We start from the raw sequence: 15,923 nt of genomic DNA on the forward strand, positions 1-15,923 counted from the left end.
GGAATAGTCAGTGTCAAGTTGTGGTGCTAAGGGAGGAACCCAGTAGTGCTCAGGCCTGGGCAAGTCTGGCTTCTTGGGGCCCAGCATTTAGAAAGGCCCTGTGTGTTTTGATATTATGCTGTCACTATCTTGAAGTTCTTGATAATTTGTTAACAAGGGCCGCCTCCCCCCATTTTCATTTGGCAAATTTCACTGGTTCCTGCAAATTATGTAGTTAATCCTGGGTGCAGGCTAGTTTTTGAACCATGTTGGGCTAGTATTCTTCTGAACCTCTATCTCTTTGATTTAATTACAGAAGAAACAAAAGTCATAACAAATTATATCTGTGCAGGACTAAAATAAAATGAGTAGTGCCTCACTCCCTACATCCAATCATGCTTTCCAAAAGTAACCACTACCAATAATTTAGCGTGCATCTTCAGAATTCTTTATATGTCTACATTTTAATGTATTATTAAATAAAATAGAATTACATTGTTGAAGTAAATATTAAAAAATATAGCATTTTTGCATAGAAATATTTATTTCCCTCAATCCCACTCCCCTTTGGTGAAGCAACCACTGTTAACAATTTTGTGTGTATCCTCCCATATTTTTTTAAAATTAATGAACTTTACTTTTTAGAGCAGTTTTAGGTTCACAGGAAAGTTGAGTAGAAAGTGCAGAGTTCTCATGCACTCCTGCTCTCCCACATACACAATGCCCCCACACCCCCGCCACAGTGACATCCTGCCCAGAGTGGTACATTCATTACAATTGATGAAACTATATTGACATCATTATTGAAACTATCATTACCACCCAACTTCCATGTTTACTTCAGGGTTCACTCTTCCAAATATTTCTTGCATCACTTAACAATGGGGATACACTGAGAAATGTGTCTTTAGGCAGTTTTTTCGTTGTACAAATATCATAGAATGTACTTACATAAACCTAGATGATATAGCATACTACACACTTAGGCTCTATCGTATGGCCTATTTCTCCTAGGCTACAAACCTGTATATCATGTTACTATACTGAATACTGTAGGCAATTTTTACACAATGATAAGTATTTGTGTATCTCAACATATCTAAACGCAGAAAAAGTACAATAAAAATACATTATTATAATCTTATAGGACAACTGTCATATGTGTGGTCCGTTGTTGACTGAAACATGATTATGGGGCGCATGACTATATAGATTTTCAAAAAGCAAAATGGGATAATGCAATACATATTATTATACAGCTTGTGTGTGTGTGTGTGTGTGTATGTTAACAAACACCTTTCTACGTCAGTACATATAGATTTGCCACAATCTTCTTGAGTAAGGATATAGTACTATGTTGTATACCTATATTATAATTTATCCAATTTGCTGTTGGTATCTATGTTTTCTAAACAATACAATATACATTCTTATACATATTTCTTATGCATGCTTGCTAGTATTTATACAGGATAAATTTCCAGAAGTAGAATTACAGAGTCATAGGATATAAAAATATCAAATTGGCAAATTGGCATTCACGTACCTGTGGTTGGACTGCACTTGTTACATACTTCCCTCTGAGCCTTCCATCCCCACCTCGAGCTAGTGCTATATGTCACTTAACTCAGTGACATCATCATCAACAGACTTAGCCTCTGCAGTTGAAAATGCTAGAGCAAACAGAGGAGAAAATTTACTTGTGAATCATAATAGCTAACCTGTACTGAACAGTTAAGCCATGTGCCAAGTATTATTCTAAGCACTTTACAAGTATTAACTCCTTTAATCTGTATAACCACACCCAGAAATTTGTGCATTATTATACTCATTTTACTGCTAAGAAAACTGACACCCATAGGATTAAATCAGATCACACATTTAGTAAGGGCACCAGGATCTGAAGCAGGATTGTTTGACTTCTGAGTCTGTGCTCTTAACCACTGCACACACCGTCTCTAGAAAGTTTAATGCCATCTTTATGCCAGAGTTTATCTACCTGGTTTATCCTTTAACACTATTATTGTATTTATTCATTTACTTGTTTTTTCCTCCCACTGTGCTGTAACTCTTTGAGAACAGGGTACTTGTCCTAATATTATTCATATTTATATCCCTAATTCCTAATTTAATGTCTAATTTATTGTAAATAAGTTTTTTTTTTTTTTTGAGACGGAGTTTTGCTCTTGTTGCCCAGGCTGGAGTGCAATGGCACAATCTCAGCTCACTGCAACCTCTGCCTCCTGGGTTCAAGTGATTCTCCTGCCTCAGCCTCCCAAGTAGCTGGGATTACAAGCTTGCACCACCACGCTAGGCTAATTTTGTATTTTTAGTAGAGACACAGTTTCACTATGTTGGTCAGGCTGGTCTGGAACCCCTGACCTCAGGTGATCTGCCTGCCTTGGCCTCCCAAAGTGCTGGATTACTGGTGTGAGCCACATGCCTGGCCTTGTAAATAATAAGTTTAGTTGAATAAATAACAATGCCTCCGGGAGGTAGCTATTATATCCATTTTACAGATGAAGAAACTGTAAGTCAATGTTAATCAAATAGTATCCTAGAAAATAGTAGAAAGCAGAATGCTGGAGCTGAGATATGAACCCAAGACTTTTGATACTTCGTCCAGTGTGCTTTCCACCATGCCTAAGTAGTCTCCTTCACTTCCTCCTTCAGAGGGCTACGGAGAGTAACCTAGCAACCATTTCTAAGCTGGAAAATGTCACAGCCGGAAGTCTTCAATCCCCTAGGAGGAGCAGAGCCTGATGGGGAGAGGGTCCTTGGAAAAGAGAATTTCTGGAAGTACTACATTTGAGAATAGGTGGTTAAAGTGAGAGTTGGATTAGTAAAGGAATACTGCATAGTAGTAATACCCATTCTTTATTTCAGAATTTCTTCATGACAGACATTGATCTGTGTGATTTATAAGCCTTGTCTCTTTTTAATGTTCACAATCCCATTAGATGGTTATTGTTATCTTTGTTTTGCATATGAAAGAATGGGAGCTAAGAGGCCAAGTACCTTGCTCAACGTTCAACGAATAAGTGGTGAAGCAGATTCCAACTCAAGTCTATGTTACCCAAGAACCTACATTTTAAGCATTTTGTTACCCCCTGGATATGACAGCCAACTGAAGAGGGGGTATTTTGAGAAGAGACTATAAAGGGAAATTGCCTTCCCTACATCCTGGGGGACCTTATCAACCAGGAAACAAGGTAGAGAAAACTGTGCAGCCTGAGCCCTGCTGGGTTGCGTGGGGCTCACAGAAAGAAGAAATGTGATTTTTTTTAAGCTAACTACGGAGACCAGCCATTCCAATGTTTGAATCTGGGTTCGCAGCACATGATGTCTTTATACTCTTAACCTAGAAATGGCAGAGTTATTTTGGGCACAAAGCAAGAGCTGTGGCTTTAAAAATATGCCAAGTGTATTTATCTCTTCCGCTCCAAGATTACTGAAAATTAGCCCAGCTGTAGCTCGGGACACCAAACAGCCAAAAAATCTTCTTCCAGCTCAACTCATTCCGCCCAAAGAGGGTGAAATACCCAGGAGTAGCAGCTCTAGCGGCCTCTGGGGAGTGGTATTAGATTGGCCTCCCCATTGCTAAGCCTGACATCCAATCACACACACACCACTCTCCCAGCTGCTCTATAGATCACAATGCTAGGCCTGTGAATGGAGCTCAACTCCGTCTCTTCCCTCATCCCCAAGGCTTCACAAGAAGTAAACAAAACAAACAAAAACTATTTGATTATTGAGCCAAGGAGTCAATGTGAGAATAGTTTTTCACCTTCAGTATCAAATCCCTGTGTGGGGCTGAATGTGGTGGCTGACACCTGTGATCCTAGCACTTTGGGGAGGCAGAGGTGGGAATATTGCTTGAGGCCAGGAGTTCAAGACCAGCTTGGGCAACACAGCAAGGCCCTATCTCTCTCTCTGTCTCTCTCTGTCTCTCTCTCTCTCTCTCTCTCTCTATATATATATATATATATATTTTTCTTTTTTGAGACAGAGTTTTGCTCTTGTCGCCCAAGCTGGAGTGCAATGGTAAGATCTCGGCTCACTGCAACCTCCTTCTCCAGGGTTCAAGTGATTCTCCTGCCTCAAACTCCCGAGTAGCTGGGATTACAGGTGTCTGCCACCATGCCCAGCTAATTTTTGTATTTTTAGTAGAGACAGGGTTTCACCATATTGGGCAGGCTGGTCTCGAACTCCTGACCTCAGGTGATCCACCTGCCTCTGCCTCCCAAAGTGCTGGGATTACAGGCATGAGCCACTGTGCCTGGCCCCTATCTCTGTATATTAAAAAAAAAAAATCTTAGCCAGGCATAATGGTGCACACCTGTAGTCCTAGCTACTCAGAAGGCTGAGGTGGGAGGATCACCTGAGTCCAGGAGATCCAGGCTGGCAGTCAGCCATGACCTCACCATTGTACTCCAACCTGGGCAACAGATACAGACGCTGTCTCTAAAAAAAAAAATCTTGTGTGATTTAGGACAAATTATCTTGCTGTAATTTAAGACTTCAGATTCCTTTTTTATAAAATAAATATGCCTTAAATATGTATTTAGATATACACTTATAATAATAGCTTTAATTAATTGTAATTAAATCATTTAAAATTAAATACATGCAAAATACCCCATAAACTGTCTAATCCATAATAAGCAATCAATAGGCCTTAAACAAATGAATCTTCTGTTGCTCTGATCTTAATAAGTAAAATTTAATGAGTTTTTACTTTGCACCATGCACTTATGCTATGTGCTGTATAAGGATAGTTACATTTAATCTATAAATCAGCCCTATGGGGTGGGCACTCTTATGATCTTTTTTTACAGATGAAAACTGAGGCCCAGAGATATGAAATAATTTGCCAAACATCACCATAGTTTACATGATGTAGCCAGGTTTAAGCCTACTATTCTGATTACAGAGCCTAAGATCCTACAGAGAACAGGGAGTATATTTTTACATTCCCTTGTTTCCATGGAAAAGTCTTTCCACTGTCAATTGAAGGACTAAGCAGCAGCGGGGAAATGCTGGAAATGCTAGCCCAGGTGGGCTTAGCTTTCTCCCTCTCTCTGATCGTGGACAGGATTTGGGTTTCAGACCACGATTCTTCTGTGTTTTGTGGGCTGTGATTACTCAGATTAGGTTTGCCCAATTCATAAAGGACTGGCGGGGGTTGGGGGTGAAGGTGTGGGAGAAGGCGGAGCTTGTCCAGTCGGTCCAACAAACCCCACAGATGGCGAAATAGGGGGCCGGGAAGGAGCTTGAGATATTTTACAACCTGGGCTGTTTCAGTGGTTGATGGCGGATGGCTTTTGCCTTTTGGTCAGCCTGAGTATATACTATCATTCTACAATCGGCTAAATTCTGACAGAGAGGGAGACAGAGAGAGAGGTTGATTAAATTGATGCCCAAAACCAAGAAGGAGCAAAGAAATCGGGGCTGTTTTTTAAAAGACTGCAGTGGCTGACTTGGGTGGTGAGCGGAAATAAGGAGGAGGGAGAGGCGGGGTGTCTCTGCGCGGAAAGCCTGGAAGTTCACTTGCAAACACAGAATCTGCACAGCCTTCGGTGCCCTGACTCTTTCCTGGGCATCCAGAGGCAGCAGCAGCCGCCCGCGCCAAAGAACGAGCAGTCCAGGGGCTGGGCCGGAAACGGCTATAATCATTTAATAGCCTTTGCCGGCTGCACTGACTTAGCAGAGTGGGCGGTAGGCAGGCTCCAGAGTGCTGTCTGGCAAGATAGTCCCCGGCTTTAATCAAAATGATGGGTTTTCTGGAAGCTCTTTATTAACCTCAGCACTGAAATCCCAGAGCTGGTAACAAAGGGATGAATGGGGAGCAAAGGGGCGGGGCCGAAACCTGGAGGCCGGGCTGCATCCGCAACCCTTCCCCCACCTCCACTCCTTTCAACTCATTCTGGCTTAGGGCTCCTGCTGGCATCTCTGTGCCTCCCAAATAGTAGTAACAAAACAGGCAATAACCATAATAATTGGCACATTTGTATAACGCTTTAGCGTTTTCAAAGGATGACCTTGTTATACAGCTCAGGATCTGAGTCTCCTAGCTGGAGTCAGACTCCCTAGATTTGAGTCCCAGGCTCCACCAGTTAGTGACCATGTGACCATTAGTCCTTAGTCCCCTCATCTATAAAACAGACACATAACACAGACAGAGATACTAGAAATATCTACTTCATAGGGCTCTTGTCAGGACCAAAACCTATATGACGTGCAGATTTGTTTAACTCTGTTGCACGCACATAGGAAGGGCACAGTAAATGTTAACTACATCGACAACCCTGTGATGTAGACAGGAAGGGGATCATCTCCATTTTATGGATGAGGAAACTGAGGCTCAGAGATATTTATGTAAATGGCCCAGGACTATGCACTAGTGAGAGAACCAGGGCAAGTCCTCAAGAACAGAAAGAGAACAAAGCAAGATGAAGAGAAGATAAGAAAAGTGAACACCCTCCAACACCCTCCAGCACATGCCCCTCTGAGAGCTTTCCTGAAAATAGTATCCTTGGTCAAAATGAGTTTATGTTCTTCTATTAGGGAAAGTCAGTGTAAATCAGAAAAGCCCTCCTGGCCTTAACAGAACAGTTCCAAATGCGGATGAGGGTGAGTTTAACAGGCCTGGCATTTGCTTCACAATCTTCTGGCCCTTTCCTGGCATTTGCTTTGGCAAAGCCTCTGACCTGATCATTCCTAGTACCTGAGGCTCAACTCCATCAACTCAGGCAGCCAGGGTTAGTTTAGCATGAAAGAGGAAAGCTGGAAATTTTGCCAAAAAGATTCCTGGGCAGTGCCCAAGGGAAGTGCCCAAATTGGATTATAGGATTACATGAAGTGGCCAGCTACTTCCAGAGGATAGGGTTTTTTGTTTGTTTGCTCTGTCACCCAGGCTGGAGTGCAGTGGTGCAATCTCAGCTCACTGAAACCTCCGCCTCCCGGGTTCAAGTGATTCTTATGCCTCAGCCTCCCAAGTAGATGAAATTACAGGCGTGCACCACCACAGTCTCGCTAATTTTTATAGTTTTAGTAGAGATGGGGTTTCACCATGTTCCCTAGGCTGGTCTTGAACTCCTGGCTTCAAGTGATCCACCTGCCTCAGACTCCCAAAGTGCTGGGATTTTAGATGTGAGCCACCATTCCCGGCCCCAGAGGGCAGTTTTTAAAGTAGAAGTGAAGATCTGTACGCTTTTATTAAAATGTATGTTGTTCTGATTTTAAAATATATCCCTACCCATTGTGAAGATATTGGCTAATCCAATAAAAAAGCAAAACCATATTTTGTATAACTATGGTCGTACTCTGTTAAATAAACTTTTAAATCCTATTGGGTTGTAATCTGTAGTCTGGGAAGGGCTCTGCCTAACCATTCAGACCCCTACCAGATTTATATGTGTCTGAAATCCTCCTTCTAGCCTCTTAACAGGCCCATTCATTTGGGTCTTGACTGCATCCTCAGTCTTGTCTTTGCCTGAGGGTGAGCTAGGACCCTGGGAGCATAAGGGAGGGGACTTGCCGGAGATCCTAGAAGGGAAAGGAGGCAGCACTGAAAGAAAAAACATTTCCTTGATTGATCATTTGCTGACACTGGCCCCTGGTTGGGGTTAGGGGTAGAAATGTGCTTCTTCCGTTTTCATCTTCTTCAAAAGGGAATATCTCCTTGATTCTGCCCCAAAGGCATGACATTTTATAGGCAAAGCCAGCCAAGTGTCTTGAGTGCTCTTAACCAAAAGGAATTCAGATTAGGAGGTCAGTCAGTGTTTGTCAGATCCTTAAGCTTTTGTTTTACTGGAATGAGTCACAGTCTACATGCTGCTGAGCTCTCAGAGATGTTTGTTTATACAACAACCAGAACAGGTGAGGCACAGTGGTCTGTGAGGGACTGTAGAGACCACACCTTGTTCTGCTCTGCGGAAGCTGGACATGTGGAGGAGGCACCTGACTAGATCTCTGCCTCCTGGAGTTTAGGCTGAGTCATATAGAACCAGGAAGCTCAGTGACATGTTAAAGTGGATTAACTCTTGGCAGTCCTGCTGTGAGGGGCTCCCTCTGCCAAAACACACAGCCATTAATGTCCTTTAACTCTGCAAGATGAAGATATCTCTGTGTTCTGCATCTCCAGATGACAGTGCTTAGGCCGCATGCAGAGTCCTGGTTATGGTTGAAGAAAAATTTCCATTTTGGGCTCTGAGGGCAACTAAAGGACTGTGGAGTGGTGCTGAAACCCAGTTTTAGGTGCCGAATCAGAGGTTTTTAAATACATTTCTCTCTTTTGTCTCAGTCTCTTAGAGACAGGACCTGTATTTTCAAGGTAAACAGGCAGATTCTGGCTGAGCTCAATTGCAGATTTGATTAACTTAGATAGATCAAAGTCATTAGTCTCAGAGAAAAAATTTGTTTCTCATCCCTAAAGTGCTATTGTGTCAGCTCTGCCAGGGGAAGCATGGTGTAAGGAAAAGGGTTTGGAAGAGAGAAGAAAATTTCTTGCCCCCTCTCGTCACTGCCTGCTGTAAATTTGCAGTATGATTATCTTGGCCTCCTAAGCCCCGAGAGCTGCATTATATATAATTGCCCATATGTGATACCATTTACTGAATTCTTGCATTGTGCTAAGGATCAAGCTTAGTACTTTACATGCACTACATCATTGTCTTTAGGGACCCCAAAAGTGCCTCATTGGAGAGTTGTTTGGTCTGCTAAAGGGGGGGTACCACTTTCACTTCTCACATCAGTCCTTTCATTCATTTATCCAGCAAGTATTTACTAAACACCTGTTATGGGCCAGGAATTGTGCTAGGCACTGGTTATACATTGGTGAATAAACAGATACATTTTTTGCCTTTGTGAATCTTACAGTGGTAGAGAATAATAGGCTAAGGGGGTGCTGCTTGGCTAGGAATGTCATAGAGTGCCTTTCCAAGGAGGTTACATTTAATACAGACTTGAAGAATGAGGAGTCATGCTAAGAATGGATGAGAGATCATTCAAGACAAAAGCAAACCAGATGTGTAAAGATCTTGAGGCAAAAACAACTCCAAGAAGCTAGGTATGGTGGCCTGTAGTCCCAGCCACTTGGGAGGCTGAGACAGGAGGGTCGATTGAGTCCAGGAGTTTGAGGTTACAGCAAGCAATGATTGCACCACTGCACTTCAGCCTGGTTGACAGAGTGAGAACCTATCTCTAACAAACAACAATAAAAAACAACTCCAAAGAGTGTTTGAGGATCTGAAAGAAGGCCTGTATGGATGGAGTATAATAGTAAGAGGGAGATTTGTAGATGAGAGTGGAGAAGAAATAAAAATCAGATTATTGAAGGGACTTATGTATCATGGTAAGGAGTTGTTTTGTTTTTTTTTTCTCAAGGCAGTAGAAAGCTTAAGCAGAGGAGTGATATAATCTGATTTATATTTTTAAAAGAGTTTGCTATATGTATGTTATGCCTCATTTTTTTTTTTTTTAATTTTTAGACGGAGTCTTGCTCTGTTGCCCAGGCTGGACTGCAGTGGCACGATCTCAGCTCACTGCAAGCTCCACCTCCCAGGTTCACGCTATTCTCCTGCCTCAGCCTCCTGAGTACGTGGGACTACAGGCGCCCACCACCACGCCCGGCTAATTTTTTTCTATTTTTTAGTAGAGACGCGGTTTCACTGTGTTAGCCAGGATGGTCTCAATCTCCTGACCTCGAGATCTGCCTGTCTCGGCCTCCCAAAGTGCTGGGATTACATGTGTGAGCCACCGCGCCTGGCTGTTATACGTCAATTTTTAAAGAGAGACTTTAAGAAATAAAGATGACTCTGGCTACTGTGTGGAGGGTTGGAGAGAAGCAAAAGTGGAAGCAGACTGAATAAGGAGACTATTGCTGCAATTCATATAAGAGATGATGGTGTCCTGAAAGAGTGATGGCAGTGAAAATTGGGAGAAGAGGATAGAGTCAAGATATATTTAGGAGGCAGAAATGACAGGTCTTGATGATGTATTATAAATGGAGAATTAAGAATAGAATAGAGAAAAATGAATAATTAGCTTTGAACTTTCTGGCTTGAGAAATGGGGTAAATGGGGTGTAATTTACTGAAACTGGAAAGATTTAGAAAGGAATAGATTCGAGGAATCAAGAGTTTGATTTCAGATTTCTTCAGTTTGGGATGCCCATGAGATTTCCAACTGGGGATACCAGATAGGCAGTTATACATGAGATTGGAGCACAGAGAGATGTGGGCTTAAAATATAAGTCTGCATCTCATCAGCTTATTCATATGGTATTTATATCTATGGATATGGCTGAGATCCCAAAAGGAGAGAGTGAAGAGAAAATAGAGAAGAGAGTCTAGGGCCAAACCCAAGGAAGCTTCAACACACAGATGAGGAGACTGACAAAGGAAACTGTCAAAGAACAGTCAGAGAGAAAGGTCAGGAGAATGTTTTGATGGTGGGGGCCAGAATATGCTGTCCCAAAATAAGAAGGATTGTTGAGCTGAAGGCAAGTTAAAAGAAGCAGATACAGGCCGGGTGCAGTGGGCTCACGCCTGTAATCTTAGCATTTTGGGAGGCTGAAGTAGGCAGATTGCCTGAGCTCAGGAGTTCGAGACCAGCCTGGGCAACATGATGGAACCCCATCTCTACTAAAATACAAAAAAAAAAAAAAAAAAAAATTAGCCAGGTATGGTGGCATGTGCCTGTAGTCCCAGCTACTCAGGAGGCTGAGGCATGAGAATTACTTGGACCCAGGAGGCAGAGACTGCAGTGAGCTGATATCTCGCCACTGCACTCCAGCTTGGGCAACAGAGCAAGGCTCTATCTCAAATTAAAAAAATAATCATCATCATAATAATAAAAGAAGCAGATACAGGAGAGGTCTTCTGCCCTCCCTGTATTTGCCTAAAAAACCATAAATTTACAAAGACAAAAGTTATCCTGCTTCCACCTCCCTCCTCTGCCTCCCACCACCAGGGAGAACAAAGGTTAACCACTGAAGATAACTTTGGACTCTTATTGGCCTGGAAATGGTACTGCTTTACAAATTAGCCTTTATCTGCCATTCATTTGCCTTCCCCCAATTAGCTACCCATTAGAGACTCAAAGTCCTTAAAGGTCTTTTCCTTTGTCTTACACTTCCTTAAAAATTTATTGTTCTTTGTTGAAGATGCTATATAAGCTGGAATTCTAAGCCACCTTTTTGAGAACTGCTCATTCTCTGGGTGTCTATCATGTATATATGAAATATACATGTTAATAAACTTCTGTTTGCTTTTTTTTCTTGTTAATCTGCCTTTTGTAACGGGTCCAGTCCATCTAAGAACTTATTGGGGTTATTCTCCTACATGACAAAGAACTCATGAGAATAAGTGTTTCAAGAAGGGGATGACAAATGCTGCTGAGAGGTTTGATAAGATGAGGACTAAAATGTGACCATTGATTGTGGAAGTAATATAATGAACTTGACATGAGTTATGTTAGAAAATTACTGCTCAGGGACACCAAATTAGAGGAGACTGAGAAGTAATAGGAAATTGAAATAGCAGTTGTACACAACCCTAAACTGTAATTGAACATAAACAGTTTATTTGATGGAGCTTTTCACGTGTCAACCAAAGGAGCAGTGTTAGATACATAAACATTGCTATGATGTCAGAGTTCCAATGTCATGGCCACTGGGATCACTTTGCCCAGACAGACCATTACCCTTCCTCTCCGGCTCTGACTTCTACTCTTCTAGAAGTCACTGGTATACTTTATGGTGTGTCTTCCAATCAGACTCTTGGGAATGTCTTCTATTGAAAACTCCTGTGGATGCATAATCATTTTCCCAAGACTCAGGGCAGATTTCACCTCCTCTGGAACCCCATTAACTTTCTCATGTATAATTAACAATTTCTTCTTCTGGAGTCCCACAATACTTTACGTATACTTTAGTTATTGCATGTATTAAGTTGGTTTCTAGTTGCTTGAGTGTATGTCCAACTAGACTGTGAGCACACTGAGGGAAGGAATTTGGCTTGGAAAGTAAAATTGGCTCCCAGTGTTTTATCTAAACAAATAGGCTCAATTTACAACAGGATTCCATCCTCTTACGCTGTGTATTCCCATCTCTTCCATGCGGCATCCCACCACCCTTCAATGTTATTACAATAAAATTAAGATCAAATAATTTATTCAACTAATTTTTCTTGTTTTGGACAAAATAGACATCCTAATACATTTATAGCCAAAGTTTAATCTAGACACTAAAAGGAGCATATTTTGCCTTTAGGCTCTGTATTTCCCATCCCATTCCCAGTCAAGATAATCACAACTGTATTCTTTAGGAAATTCTTCACAAAGAACCAAACATATGTTACTATGAAACTAGATTCTTGGTATCCTGGTGAAAAAACCTGCCCTCTTGCTTGTCTGTAAATACTGGCCTTGGCTGGGTGTGGTAGCTCATGTCTATAATTCCAACACTTTGGGAGGCCAAGGTGGGAGGATCTCTTGAGCTTCAGTGTTAGAGACCAGCCTGGGCAACATAGTGAGATCCCATTTCTATAAAAATTTTTTTAAAAAGCTAGCCTGGCATGGTAGCTTGTGCCTGTAGTTCCAGCTACTTGGGAGGCTAAGATGTGAGGATTGATTGAGCACAGGAGGTCGAGGCTGCAGTGACTGCATTTCAGCCTGGGTGACAGAGGGAAATCCTGTCTCAAAAAATTTAAACAAATAAATAAATAAGTAAACACTTGCCTTGCCCTCAGACTTGAACAAACAACTCGTGATTTTTCTGGGGAGGTTCAGCCTGCCTATGCAGTACTCCTGTACTCTACCAGCAGTGTGGCATCAAGAGCATGTGTTGACCCTGTTAATGATTTGTAATGTTTTGTCTTTCAGAACCAGAGGCAGGAGAAGTGTCCCCTCCAGTCGGTGCGGGTGTCAACAGCAACAGCTGGACCTTTAAATACGGACCAGGCAACCCCAAACAATCCGGTCCCGGTGAGTTGCCAGACAAATTCATTATCCCAGGATCTCCTGCAATCATCTCCATCCGGCAGGAGCCTGCTAACAGCCAAATTGACAAAAGTGACTTCATAACCTTCGGCAAAAAGGAGGAGACCAAGAAAAAGAAGAAAAAGAAGAAGGGTAACAAGACCCAGGAGAAAAAAGAGAAAGGGAACAGCACGACTGACAACAGTGACCAGTGAGGTCCTCAAATGGAAACAAGCCACTTAGCCAGTTTTTGTAATAATGGCAAATCTCTCCCATGTAGCAATTCCCTGCTCCTTTTTCCTATCTACATGAGCCCTCTTAGAGACCTCAGAAATCTGCAGAAAGTTCCCTGTGTCTGTCTAGAACGCATTTAACAGGTTTTGTCGTAAAAGCTTTACTAAGTCTGGTGTTAACTCTTTCTCTCCACTCTGGCTTGTTTTCAGAACCTAAAAAGCAGACCCAAGTTTCCTTTCTCCTCCGCCGCAAAGGAGAGGCTTCCCAGCCCCGCCAGTGAGAGGTTGGACTCTCTGCCCTGTGCTCCGGGGATCCTGTCTTGATGACACTTGCAGGGCAGGCTGAAAAGTTTTGAGATTGAGCAGCTTGGGTGTTTGTGGCCACTGGGTATGTGTGGCTACCGCGGGTATGCGAGTGCCAGATATTGGCTGAGACGAGCCAGCTTAGACTAATTGGTACAAGGAAGGCAAGAAAACAAAGACAAATAAACAGCGGAAGTTATCAGTATGGAGGGGAAGTGTAAACTTAAAGGGACCAGACTTTCTAAATCTTACAACTCAAGAGGTGGCGGCCACCCTCTAGGAGACAAAACTACCCCCACTGACAAGGCTTTAGGAGACCCTAAAGTCTGTTGGCTGTGACGTCATTATACCTAAAATCTGCATCATACCTGCAAGCCAACAGTTCAATGTTTTAACAGAGAACCACCCTGGGAAACAGAAGCAGATCTGATGTGTTTCCTATACATGTCCTGTGCTCACTTTATTAAAAATTCTTTTGCACACAATGTTTATGAAAAGGCCAGATCCTTTTCCAATACTTATGCAAAAGCAAAAGAAAACCCCGACACCTCACCTTTCGCTGTTTGTTGTTTCATAGATTTATTTAAAAAAAAAGAAAGTCTATAGCTATAAATCTTTAAAGAGAAATATGAATACAATTCCCCTACACTCTCCTCAAAAGAGAATTCAGTCTACAGCCATTTAAATGATCATTGCTGCTACAGAAGTGCTTTAAGAGAATTGCCTGAAACATCTGTATTATATCGGCCACCTGCCAATCACAGCTTTACTCTTTCAGGTCACTCTGGGGCTGCCTCTTGCATGTATTACTAAATAAAATGATCTCTCTTTCTCTCTCTCTCTCTTTTCTAAGAAACAATTATGTGCACTTTGATACACAACCTTCTCTAACCAACTATATATCAAGACCCAAAAATGGAAGAAAAATATTGTTTTCTCATACAGTGAGCAGATTTTTCAATCTACTAATTCTGTGACTTGTCTTGGTGTGCTAGCCTACACCTTCTCTTTGGTTTAGTTTTCTTTTTCTATAACACTCTGAATTGCTAATCTTACTAACACCTATGATGTTACCTGAAATCAATCTCCCATATGTATGCTGTATGCTATGCTAAGACTCCTGAAATATACTTACTCTGTGCTTGTGTATGTGAATGTTAATGCAACTATTACCTAGAGTGAACTTTAAACTTTATTGTTGAATGTAATTCCATTATATTTCCTTTTGTACACCTGTGAAAAAGTGGAGTAGTGTTTTTTTAACCATTGTTAATCAGCTTTTGTGTATGAAAGACACAGTAAAATTTCTTTCTTAAATCAAGATACTGGTGATTCAAGGAATTTTATTTATGGTCCAGCCAAGAGCCATCTCTTGCCAAGACTTCTGCTGGCAAGGGAATGGGTAAAGCTGTTTTGTTCTAGTAACAATTTTGGAATGAATACTGACAATATTCCATGAGGGTGTGCAAGCACAAATTTTACCAATCTGACCTCTTTGAAGTTGCAGAATGCTTTGAAATTCTAATGGTATCTGAAATATCAGCTCATAGAAAGTAACAAAATTTGCTGTCACCTTAAATAAGACATTTTAATTTTGTTATAATGTACAATTTAGAAGTTTGATTAATTATATTATCTATTTAGGCATTAATATAAAAGATTTAGGAGTCTGTTATTTAAAAAAAGCATTAAATTAAAAAAAACTGTCTTGTCTACTTTTAGCTTCATTCTCCCATATTTTGAAGGGTGTGTAACTTCAGCTCTGCAGGATTGCATGGGGTAAAACTTGTTGCCAACACATGTGAACCATTGCTACATTGTAGGTTGTGATCATTTTGCCCCACTGAAGCCCATGTATCTGACCTTACGTGCCTTTTGAACTAGGAGAATCGGGCTAATTTATTAATGATGATAATTATAATGTATCTGTACAGCACTTTTTACATTTGCGAAGTGCTTTCCAATCCATGTTAGTTACTAGTTATTACAGCTGTAAGGATAAAACACGTCATGTGGATTCATTTTGAATTGGTGCTATTGGTATTTCCTCTGTTATTGCTAATAAATGAAAATGGTGGTATGAAAGAAATGGTGGTCATTTCTAAGAATAGGAGGAAATAGAACACTGATAAGCAATTAATACTGAAGAAGATTGCTGCAGTATGAAACTCACTGTAACACTCTCTTATCACGTTAGCTTTTATGTCCATTACTAAGGCAAAAGCCCCAGTGGAATCAAGATTCAAACTTCATATCATTAGAATGGGCAGCCAGGAGGTTGCTGCGTCACTTTGTAGTTACACTATTTCAGTTTTCTCTAATAAGAATTGCAACAAACCCATTTTTATCACAAGAGCCCTTCTAGGCATCTTTTTCATTACTTGTTTAGCCCTTGCACCTCTCTACAATTGGAAAGCCAAGTGACACC

General features: G+C 41.4%; 1 protein-coding gene across 18 annotated transcripts in view; it reads left to right on the forward strand.

The window, feature by feature from the left end:
- Positions 1 to 15,584, forward strand: part of LOC100992160 (protocadherin alpha-11) — a 229,923-nt gene extending 214,339 nt beyond the window's left edge. For 17 of the 18 annotated variants that reach the window (XM_034960630.3, XM_034960632.3, XM_014345059.4 and 14 more), the window contains exon 4: positions 12,864 to 15,584. In XM_034960630.3, the coding sequence (XP_034816521.1) occupies positions 12,864 to 13,174 (311 nt within the window). In that variant the 3' untranslated portion in view covers positions 13,175 to 15,584. The remainder of the gene's footprint in view (positions 1 to 12,863) is intronic. The other variant, XM_014345067.5, reaches the window with a different exon arrangement.
- The last annotated feature ends 339 nt before the right edge of the window (positions 15,585 to 15,923 follow it).

This window comes from Pan paniscus, chromosome 4 (assembly GCF_029289425.2).
Source record: "Pan paniscus chromosome 4, NHGRI_mPanPan1-v2.0_pri, whole genome shotgun sequence".
Taxonomy (NCBI): domain Eukaryota; kingdom Metazoa; phylum Chordata; class Mammalia; order Primates; family Hominidae; genus Pan; species Pan paniscus.